The following is a 12,254-nucleotide window of genomic DNA, read 5'->3' as shown; positions in this document are numbered from 1 at the left end:
TATTTACCACACGATGTAGTCTAACTTAAAACATTCTGTTCTGTTATGGAGAATATATACAATAATGTTTCTGTATATAGATTATGATATGTAAAAATGAAGATAACTTTAGCTTTGGAATAAAATAGGTGGTTTCTACAAAGACCGTGCCGCAATTCATGAATCCATGTGTGGTCATCACCAAGGCCTGTGTGTCTAGGGTATGCCAGCTTGATTTTCTACAGTTTCATATTATTATGAAAACCATTTGGTATTATTCTTAGCGTGTGCTGTGTGAAACAAAGATTTTTCCAACCTTACATTCTATGTCCGAAATTGATGAATCCTCATTTATCTAAGTTGATTTGTATTCACTTATTGAAAAATGCTCCCCAGAAATTTTAAATGCCTACACTGACACCTACTGGTAAAAATAAAGAACTGTTTGGTTTTTAAGATCACATGAAATAATAGCACACCTAAAATAAAACTGCTTTTTAAAAGAGCAATTAAATTATTTGAGAAGTGGAAGAAAGGAAATAGAGAAAATGTTTAAAATTTTTAGACCTCCTCACAAAATCTGAGGTCCTGTGTCATATTTTTTCTGCCTTCAATTTCCTTCCCTTTCCATCTGCATTGTTCTCTCAGAGGTGTGCCTGTGAAGCAGGTGCTCTCTGTCAGTCGCTATGGACTGAGGCATAATTTACATCATACTCACTGAAGGCCCACTGTGAAAAATTTAGACAAGTGAGTCTACATCAGCAACTGACGGGTAATTATCTGACTCTAAACAAATATGGTATTCAACTTCTTAAGTTAGATTTTTCCTCATCTTGGCTGGATGCGGTGGCTCACACCTGTAATCCCAACGCTTTGGGAGACTGAGGCAGGTGGATCACTTGAGGTCAGGAATTCAAGACCAGCTCCTGGCCAGTATGGAAAAACCCTGTCTCTACTGAAAATAGAAAAATTAGCTGGGTGTGGTGGCGCATGCCTGTAGTTCCAGCTACTCAGGAGGCTGAGGCAGGAGGATCACTTGGGCCCAAGAGGCAGAGGTTGAAGTGAGTCGAGATTGTGCCACTGCACTCCAGGCTGGGCAACAAATGCCTAATGTAGATGACGGGTTGATGGGTGCAGCAAACCACCATGGCATGTGTATACCTATGTAACAAACCTGCATGTTCTGCACATGTATCCCAGAAACTAAAGTATAATTTTAAAAAAAAATCTTCATCTTGAGTTTCCAAGGATAGTGTTAACTAGATTTAAGGAATTTCCATTTTAGTAATTCCATTAAATTATAACAGATGGTATTTTTAGTAGACACGGGGTTTCACCATGTTAGCCCCATCTCTACTAAAAATACAAAAAGAAATTAGCCAGGCGTGGTGGCGGGTGCCTGTAGTCCCAGCTACTCGGGAGGCTGAGGCAGGAGAATGGCGTGAACCCGGGAGGCAGAGCTTGCAGTGAGTCGAGATCGCGGCACTGCACTCCAGCCTGGGCGACAGAACAAGACTCCGTCTCAAAAAAAAAAAAAAAAAAAATTATAAGACTGTCACAATGAAGTGATATTCAATGGTTTCCTTTTGTTTAGATCATTATTACAGAATAAAATGAATGGTCATATTAATTAACTTTTTCTAAATGGTTACAGAATTAACTTACTATAATTTACATATTTTCTGCTTCTCATATGCCCTTTGAGTTTGAAAGTAGTACTTAATAAATACGAGAGGTTTTTTTTTCTAATGTGTCAAAATGCAAATGGTTGTAAGTAAACTAAAGTTTTTATTCCCCAGACTTGTTCAATTTTATATACAAATTGGAAGCAAAACTTCAGGCATTACCTGCATCAAACCAAGAACTAGAAATGAAGGTAAGCTGTTATATTTCCATGGAAATTACAGTTACTATTGGCAGATTAGTCCTTTTTCCTCCCAAAGTTTGGCCAGGATTTTGAAAACTGATACATTACCCTGAATTGTTCCTTCTCTTCTCTTCTGCTTTGTAGAATCGGTGGCTGCACAGAGCCATGATCTCTAAGATTTGTTATACAGATCCTTAGGCCTGAAATATATCATGTCTGCTCTGGGTGTAGGCAGAATCAAAGTGCCATTTGTTTTAGGGAACCCTATTCCTTTATACTATCCGCAGGGAGGCACTAAAAAAAAATCCCAAAACAATAGCAGAGACTCTTACATATAGCATGAAAGCTAGAGACTTGTTTGCATAGGGCATTACTGAATGCAGATCAAAGTCTACTTCGGCCCATAAACTTATATTCTGGGCAGACCAGAATCCTTGTGTAGGAGGAGCAGTTTCTTGGCAATAATACATGTTATCTTTTACTGAGACTTATTATATGCAAGACACTGTTCCACGTATTTTACTGGTGTCAATTCATTTTATTTCCAGCATACCCTTTTTGCCATAAGTAATATAATTAGTTCTATTTTGCAGATGTAGAAACTGAGGCACCGAAAGGTCAAGTAAGCTGCCCATGATCATGCACTAAATAAGTGGATGAGCAGGGATTCAAACCACTCACACTGGCTCCAGAATGTATGCCATAACTATCATACTACACTGCTTCTCTCCTTGCGCTGAACTCCACCCTTCCTAGGCACTCATACCATCTTCTGCCTCAAATGATTCAGTTCTGAAAGAAATGCAAAAGGCTTGAAGCATAGGTGGCCTCTGGGAGCTCTACAGATATGATATAATTCCTTAGGGGACCTTGAATGTGAACTGACTTTTCGCACAAAATTCATAGGTTTCTCAGATGCATCCTCCTCTAAACCGTGGTCTCAGCAACATGTAAAGAGTTTGCACCTTCTAAGTTTGTTAATATCTCAGTATGACTGTGTAAAACACATGGGCTTAAACAGTACCTATTAGTCAGTAGAGCTACCAACAGCTGTGTTCATCAGCTCTCCATTTCCTTGGCCATATTATCACTAACTGAAAGGTTTAATAACTTTTTCTGAATATCTCAGTACTTTTAGTCTAGTAATTATCCAAGTCATCTATTTACTGAAGCAGTATAGAAGCTTTATAGACCATTTTTGCATTCCCTAATCTCTACAATAAATATTTATTAAGAATCTGTTCTAAGCCAGACATTGTTCTAGGTGCTTTTGTTGATACAATATCACCAAAAGACAGATATGTCCCTCATCATGAGGTAGGTTATGCTGCAATAATAAATAAACCTCTAATATCAGTGGGCTAAAATAAGTGTGCTACATTTTCTTCATGGGTCATCCGAGGTCCTCATTCCAGCACCCAGAATAATAAGGTGGCTGCCGCATAGATTCTGGATGTTGCCAGCCATGTGACAGAGGGAAAGAAAAAGTGTGGTGAAGGGGAAAAGAAGTGTAAACCTACCATGTGCTAGAGAGTGAAGAACCAGTGGGGCACTAATGACCACCTAAGGGTAAATCCCTGCCCTCAGGGGAACTTACATTCTAGTGAGAAGACTCAGATAGTAAGCAATCAAGAAAAGAAATAAGCAAGAAAATGTTAGATTGTAAGGGCTAGACAGAAACAAATAGGCTGGTGAGGTGGAAAGTAAATTTATGCAGTGGGAGGTGCTGATTTAGATTCGAAAATAGTCTGGGTGGGGACTCACCAAGGAAGTGACATTTGATACACTGAAATTTAAAGGACATTTTTGTGCATAACCCTTCTGAAAATTACAAATCCATACCCTTATTTGTGTATGACCTAAAAAATTAAATCCTGAGCAAGGTAGAATAGAAAGCATCTGCTTATCATATAATAGACAGGAGTCTTTGCTCTGTATTGAACTTCTGTTTACAAGTGCTATTTTCTGCCCTGCGATGCAGATTTCCCTGAGGATCCTTTTAGTAACAAGCAACTTTTTCTCAACTAGTCTTGAGCCACTTTCATAAACTCAATGCGGCCATGTAATTCACATCCCACAGGCATTTCTTAGCCTTTTATTGAAAACTGGTTGTTAAAATGTAAATCTGCTTAAATCCTTGAACAAATCTCTTCCAGTGATGAAAGTAGAGATTCTTTACTTACTCAAGCTGAAGCATCAATTTACATAGTTGGAATTAAAATCAAAATTATGCTATTTTCAGTAAGACTGGGCATAACGCAGATGGAGCTGCTGTTTAAAAAGAGAAATGTTTCACATGCCTTAAACCTTGGTAGATGAGTTAAAGGGCCTGGTTTATTCAGATGTACAGTGTGTTCGATGACATGGCTAATGAGGTTCAGCAAGTGATATGAGATATGTATATTGCTGTTTCCCTTTCTCGCATTCCTCAACCCTCTCATTCTTATCTGGGAGGTTCCCCTTCTTTGTCCTTTGGAATTGGAGCCCTCATCTCTGCAGACCTTGTTACTGCCTGAAGGTATATGTGACACTCCTTAAAAAGCTAATGAGGAGGAAGACAGAAACCAAATGAAGTATGTACCTCCTGAGCCATGTTTCTTATAATTTAATGTTCACCTGAATCATTTGGGAGGCTTGTTAAAATGCAAATTTAGATTTAGTAGGATTGGAGTGGTATGCTACATAACAAATTATTCCACAACTAAGTAGCTTAAGACATCAAATATTTGTTATCTTACATTTTCTGTGAGTCAGGAATTTTGGAGCAGCTTAGCTAAATGGTTCTGGCCCAGGGTCTCTGGTGAGGTTGCAGTCAAGACAAAAGCCAGGAGGGGTGCAGTCACTGGAAGACTTAGCCAGGGCTAGATGATCTGCTTCCAAGATGGCTCACTTACATGGCTGTTGGCAAAAGCCTTTAGTTCTGCTGTTGGCAAGAGGTTTCAGTTTCTCACTCTGCAGACCTGTCCATAGGCTGCTTGAATGTCCTTACTAAATGTAGGCTGGCTTTCCCCAGAGCAAGAGATCTGAGAGGGAGCAAGGAATAAACAGTAATGCCTTTTATGACTGTTTCCAAAGTTACACACCATTACTTCCACCATATTCTATTCATTAGAAGCAAGTTACTAAAACTATCCACACTCAGAGGGAGGAGAATTAAGCTCCACTTTTTGAACGGATGAGTGTCAAAGAATGTGTGGACGTTTTTTAAACCATCACAGGTTGTAAAACCTGTTACAAGGTGATTCAGGTGCTGGTCTCAGACCATACTTTGAGTCAAAGGCACTAGAAAGGACCAGCCAATGACAGTTTATCTCATGATGCTTCATTTCTAGTATTATCTACCTTCTGATTAGGTCACCTCAAAATAACTAAGTAATCTCAATCTCAGTCTCTCTCTCATCTTATTAAATGTAAACCATATTAATGCAAATTAGTAGCCACAAGAAAACTTGAATTTTGAAGTGTCTGCACCCTCAGACATCCAATATCACACTAAAAAGCCCATAGGACATATATTGAGCAACATCAGAGTTTGGAGACTAGAGCTTATGCCACACATTCCTCAACTTGACTAGAATAAAGACAAGAAACAGCCTTGCTTCCATTTTCTTCATGAACTTTGGTGTGACTGTCCCTTTCCCAACACATGGGTCTCACCTTATTCAACAGAAGCTGTAACCCTCATCCCTACACCTGTATATAGCATGCTATCTCCTCCAAAGAGTTCTGTTATATGAACATATTTTCATCCTCTCATTCAGTCTGATTAGTTCTTTTATTTTAAGTACAGTAGGTTTGATTCTCTTGAGATTTCTAATTTTAGCATATTTGTCATTTTTGTTCCTGGCATCATCCTTTGTCAGATGTAGTGACAATAATTCCATGTGCAATTAATTAACCATAAGCAGCCTTCTTTTAGCACTACACTTTATTGTAATATTTTTGAAACTAAAATAATTATCCAATGTGATAAAGGGTTGAGAAGTTCTAGTTAGTCGAGAATAGGGAAACAGAAAGGTTGTGTGTAGCAAAAAAAATTATAATTTTCCAAAAGAGTTAGAATTTGCTGAGTGCAATGGCTCACGCCTTTAATCTCAGCACTTTGGGAGGCTGAGGCAGGCAGATCGCTTGAGCCCAGGAGTTTGAGACCAGCCTGAGCAACATGGCAAAACCCCGTCTTTACAAAAAGTACAAAAATTAGCCGAGCGAGGTGGCACACACCTATAGTCCCAGCTACTTGGAGGGCAAAGGTTGGAGGATCACTTGAGCCTGGGGAGGCAAAGGTTGCAGTGAGCTGTAATCGTGCCACTGCACTCCAGCATGGGTGACAGAGTGAGACCCTGTCTCAATTAAAAATATATGTATATATTAAATATATATATATAAAATAAAGTAAAAATAACAACTTTACTGAGCATAATATCTATGAATACTCAAAAAGTAGTTCAGTATCCCTAGTCGTAATTATGAATATGTAGTGCCAGTCTTAGGAAAATTATGGAATAGTAGAATAGGCAATTAGATCAATACCCTCTACCACTCTGCCCCCTCCTACCAAAGAAGCGGGTATAAAGGCTGGCACAGTCTTATTCTTAACACAGGCACTGATTTATACCTACTTATACACACACACATATGTACATAATTGATTCCCACAGTTTCATCCTTAGCAACTTTTTCCTTTCAGTCAACATTATGCTTTCTCTGCACCCTCTTTTAGAAGGGACAGGAGGTCCCTTACACTTTAATGTGCAGTTCCCTGGATCATGTCACCCTAGTGACAGTGGAGGGGCATGGATGAATGGGACAAGAAAAGGGGAAAAGGTGACACAGAGAAACGAAAGTCAGACTAACGTTGGAGAGGCGTGAGCCTTTCTGCTTCACCACTTAATAATTTGGTTTCACTTAGGCTTCACTGACCAAGATCTGACAAAGTGTGAAGTGCGAGTAAAAGGATCTTTCTGCTTAATAGAATTTCAGACCAGGCAGTGCTTACTGCCTAGTGCATCAGCAGCAAAGAGCTACTTGATTTTTTGCCAGGGAGATTGAGATATTTCTTCTGAATATATAATAATGATATGAGACTTTGTAATGTTTAGAACAGAATCTAAAATTCAGATACATGATCTGACACAGGTTTTTATGTTCCCCTTACCAACTTACTCATCACTCATACAAAGCTGAGTAGTCTTATAAGAGCTTATGTATGTTTTCCTTCATTTCCTGGGAGTCAGTGCATTAGAAACTGTCAAAAAATTGATGAGCCTTCGGGTCCACTAACTCATTCCTTGGAAGTTACACAAATGTGCCCTCATTCTAGGAGACACAAATTTGAGGTTGCTGCAGTCTCACCATTTAAGAAATACTATTCCTTCCCCTCTAGGAAAGTGTCCGAGTAACTGGATTTATGTCTTTTAACTCAGGGCTTATTGTTCAGTATTCAAATGACAATGGGATACTCTGGCATTTGCTTCGAGAGTTGGACTTCATGTCCTTCCTGGAACCACAGATCATTTCCATTGACCTGCCACAGGAGGCGAAGACACCTGCAACAGCATTTCGATGGTGGCAACCGCAACATGGTAAGTTACTGCTCACTCCAGCTTTCTGGTAGCTTTTAGGTCATGCAGTATCCATACCCACCTTGCACTGTGTGTTTCTTAATTTGCTGTCAATTTCTAGACAATTTGATTTAAAATCACAGTCATGAAGATATTCATATTGCTATGTAATGAAACTTCTCTAACCGCCTTTATTCATCTGATTGCAGGGAAGCATTCAGCCCAGTGGGCTTTGGATGATGTTCTTATAGGAATGAATGACAGCTCCCAAACTGGATTTCAAGACAAATTTGATGGCTCTATAGATTTGCAAGCCAACTGGTATCGAATCCAAGGAGGTCAAGTTGATATTGACTGTCTCTCTATGGATACTGCTCTGATATTCACTGAAAACATAGGTATATATTATCACCAGATAAAGAGAAAATATCTGATTAACTAGAGGACTAAATTAACTAAAACTCAGGAGGAAACTTTCTAATGCAAAACCGTGTGCCTAACTACCCCTGCTGAGGGCGGCTCTCAGGGAAAAAAAAAAGAAGTTTTATTGTCCTAAGACAACTTGGTGATCCTAGTGACGGTTTTTGTTGGAACTGTCTTTCACAGAACATGAATGATATGAGTAAGGTTTCTTAGAAGAGCAAAAAAAAATCTATGAGAAGACATGCCTGTGTTTCATAACTTGTAGACTTAAGACTCTATGTTCAGAAAAAGATAGATGTTTGAAGTGATAGATATCCCGATCACCCTGATTTGATCATTACATATTGTATAAATGTATCAAAATATCACATGTAACCCCCAAAATATGTACAACTATAATGTATCAGTATTTTAAAGATACTATGTTAGCCCTTTCCAAGGTGGTAATGCTTTTCAAATTAGCAGCCTTCTATATTTCCAAATCTATGGTAACCAAATAAAAACAGAAAATATAAGAAGAAAAGTCAAAGCACATATGGGGCACTAAAGATAGGCCATGATTTTTGTTTGCTATTGAAAATGTTTATTATAAGCATAAACACCAAATAAGAAAATGGCACACATGTATGCTACCATTACACTTTTTTTTTTTTTTTTTTTTTTTCAGGAAAACCTCGTTATGCTGAGACCTGGGATTTTCATGTGTCAGCATCTACCTTTTTGCAGTTTGAAATGAGCATGGGCTGTAGCAAGCCCTTCAGCAACTCCCACAGTGTACAGCTCCAGTATTCTCTGAACAATGGCAAGGACTGGCATCTTGTCACTGAAGAATGTGTTCCTCCAACCATTGGCTGTCTGCACTACACGGAAAGTTCAATTTACACCTCGGAAAGATTCCAGAATTGGAAGCGGATCACTGTCTACCTTCCACTCTCCACCATGTGAGAATTGTCATTTGGCTACATGTCAGAACTTTGGGTGCCTGTCACTTAATATGAAAATAATTGTGATTCGGCCTGGGGATTCTATTATTCTTTCATGATAATTATGCATGGAAGTGCCAGGAAGAAAAAAAAAAAGTACAAGGTGCTTTGGGTTGCACGTTTTAAATGTGGCTAGAGAGCACCAAAAGTTTTACGAGGCTGAACTTTTCTGTTCTTTGCCAACATAAAGGCTGCCCACCAGATTCCATTTTTAAACTGTTGTAAAAATAAGTCTTTGCCCATAAACCAGACTGATACTTATTCACACAAAGCAGTATGTGAAATTACCACATATTGGAGAGTACTCTTAGGCTTTTTTCATCTCAATACCACAATATAAACAGAAGGTTGGTTCCTTTGGAATGCTCATATTGGTTTGCATCTGTCTTCCCCTCCCTGGCATTTCAGATCACGTTCAAGAGTTGTACTGACTTACAGCAGGCTCCCACTTTGGTGGTGTAGGCATTTGGATCATTGGAGGATGTTTCTAGGAACTAACGGGTACTGTGGTGACCAGTTAGAGGCTGTACCTTCTGGAACTGCTCCCCCGAGATACTTGCCTCTCCCTTCTTGTGCTCTGTTCTGAATGGCAGGTTGCATTTCCCAGCCTCCTACATCTGCTGCAGACACTGGCAAGAGAATGGAGGGGAGAAGTAAGGGATAAATCAGGGTGTTCTTCCCCCTTCTTTCTGCCTCAAGTGCATCTTGGCCAACTTCTGTGGCTCTAGCTCCCCTGGGTGGCCCTCCAGGTGACCCTGGTCCCTGGGCACCAGCAACAACACTTCCTCCCTGTGTCCCTCCAGTCTCAGACTCAAGAGTAAGTGGCTTCCTGACTTTGCTAAACTCTGGTTTCCTCACTGCTTCTACTGGCTTCTCTGCTCTGCCACTTGCTATACATCCAGTTCCTTGCACTAATTTCTTTCTGTGTTAAGTGTTTATAGTGGTTTCTGTTTTCCTGGATCAAACCTGATCCAGACATGTACAACCAAGTGGCAAGGGAAGATTCAGGAAGCCAAAACATTTTAGTATTTAGCCTAAAATAGTTTCCTATGACTGCTAAAGCTTTAAATAGTGCTCATTTATTCATTTTTTTTAATTCAACAAACACTTATTGAATATCTAGTGTGTTTTAAGCACTTTGGTACTAAATGAATAAGCTGATGCCAGGATCCAAATGTGTTAAAGTCATGCATCACTTAACGATGGTGATACATCTGAGAAATGCATTGTTAGGCAATTCCGTTGTTGTGTGAACATCATAGAGTGAACTTACATAAACCTTCATGGTTTAGCCCATTACACACCTATGCTGTATGATATAGCGTATTGCTCCTCAGCTACAAAGCTGTACAGCATATTGCTATACTAAATACTGTAAGCAATTGTAACATAATTCCAAGTATTTGTATATCTAAACATATCTAAACATAGGAAAGGTACAATAAAAATATGGTATAAAAGATTTAAAAATGGTACACTTGTATAGGGCACTTCCCATAAACAGAGCTTACAGGACTGGAAGTTGCTCTGGGTGAGTGGGTGAGTGAGTGGTGAGTGAATGTGAAGGCCTAGAATATTACTGTACACTACTATAGACTTCATAAACACTGTGCACTTAGGCTCCACTAAATTTAAAAAAAAGAACATTTTTCTTTCTTCAATAATAAATTCACCTTACTATAACTTTTCCATTTTATAAACTTTTTTAAAAAAACTTTTGGACTCTTGTGATAACACTTAGCTTAAAACATAAGCACATTGTACAGCTGTACAAAAATGTTTTCTTTCTATCTTTATTCTGTAAGCTTTTAATATTTTGAGAACCTTAACTTTTAAAACTTCTTTCTTAAAAACTTAGACACAAAAACACACATGATTAGCCTTGGCATACACAAGGTCGGAATCATCAAGGTGTCAATTAGCAATAGGAATTTTTTTTCAGCTCCATTATAATCTTATGAGACCATTGTCATAAATGCAGTCCATCATCGACAGAAACGTCATTACGCAGCACATCACTGTATTTAGATAACAAACCTCTAAGCAGCTATTTATGCTATAAGATGATACCAGAGGAAGTACTCGGAGATATTATTGAAACACAGGAGGATACTACCTAACTCATTTGGGGAGAACTGGAGGGAGCTTTCTGAAGGACTTGATGTCTCAGCTGACTCTGAGTAGGGCTTCTCCAGGAGAAGAGGGGAGCGAGAGGGCATTTGTGCTGGCGTAAGCCAAAACAAAATCCAGGAAGCCAGAAAAAGCATGAGTGGATGGGGAAATTCAAGGGTTCAGTGTTGCCGGAATATAATTGCGAGGTAAGAAGTAGGAGGTCTGGAGTCAGGAAAGAGGACAGACAATGGAGGAGCCATATATGTCATCCTGAGTAGTTTGGTCTTGACAGTGCATGTGTTGGGGAACCACTGAAGGGTGTTAAACAGTGGTGCTGTGATTAGGTTTCCATGTTAAAGCCACCATGCTGACAGCTGTGTCACATCCACGGAGAACTTGTGTAGGGGAAACAATACTACTTAGAATGGTGCTGCTGAAATTCTACTTCAAGTAGACTGTGTTCCACATTCCACATAAAGACAAACACACTTCTATGCAAACTTTTCCTAAGTGAGGGGCTGTTACTGTTGTTTGGTAAGTCTGCATCTATTACTGGATAAAGCAGTCCTGTGACCCAAGATACTCCAAATAACAGATTGCAAATAAATAGAAAATATGAGAATACGTCACATCATTCTAGACCTCAGCTTTAGAAAGCCAGAACCTCAAGAACCAAAGTAGAGTGCAGAAGTATCAAGGGCTTCCATTTACTCTCAGAAACCATTCCGGGACAGTAAAATAGAGACCTCACTGCCAGAACTTTGTAAGACTCCAACTTTTCCTTCAGTCCCTCCCAGTACTGAATAGCAATAAGAGTCTGAAAGCAAAAACTAAAATTCTGCATGTATTTCAAAAACAAAACAAGTGGATAGTTCAAAATAACTTTTCCATTTCACACATGTTTGTAGAATCTTACATGAAAAAGATAGTGAAATATTTAAATAACATGCTTTCTACTCTCCTGTTTATGAGTCAACAGAAAACAGCATTTCCTACTACTTCGTAGGAAAATAAAGTGTGTCAAGGAAGAGAGAACTGGACCCTGTAGGAAGGCACTTTAAAGAGAAAAGGGAATTAAATGTCCTTGTGCTTTCAAGGTTGCTTGTCAAACCAATGGTGTGTTTTCTTTGGTTAGTTCTCCCAGGACCCGGTTCAGATGGATTCAGGCCAACTACACTGTGGGGGCTGATTCCTGGGCGATTGATAATGTTGTACTGGCCTCAGGGTGCCCTTGGATGTGCTCAGGACGAGGGATTTGTGATGCTGGACGCTGTGTGTAAGTTAATAAAACTGGTGGTTTCTTTCTTTGCCATGCAAAAATAAATATGG

The 12,254-nt window shown here is 39.2% G+C and overlaps 1 protein-coding gene across 1 annotated transcript in view; it reads left to right on the top strand.

The window, feature by feature from the left end:
• The window catches only part of RELN (reelin), a 521,559-nt gene that overhangs the window by 419,287 nt on the left and 90,018 nt on the right, over positions 1-12,254 (top strand). Inside the window, exons 31-35 of the mRNA XM_024250358.2 lie at positions 1,779-1,855; positions 7,270-7,428; positions 7,617-7,805; positions 8,498-8,771; positions 12,061-12,201. Coding sequence (XP_024106126.2) covers positions 1,779-1,855; positions 7,270-7,428; positions 7,617-7,805; positions 8,498-8,771; positions 12,061-12,201 — 840 coding nt within the window. The remainder of the gene's footprint in view (positions 1-1,778; positions 1,856-7,269; positions 7,429-7,616; positions 7,806-8,497; positions 8,772-12,060; positions 12,202-12,254) is intronic.

Source organism: Pongo abelii, chromosome 6 (genome assembly GCF_028885655.2).
Source record: "Pongo abelii isolate AG06213 chromosome 6, NHGRI_mPonAbe1-v2.0_pri, whole genome shotgun sequence".
Lineage (NCBI taxonomy): Eukaryota > Metazoa > Chordata > Mammalia > Primates > Hominidae > Pongo > Pongo abelii.
Note: the sequence above shows the minus strand (reverse complement) of the source record. Positions and strands in the feature narration are given on the sequence as shown.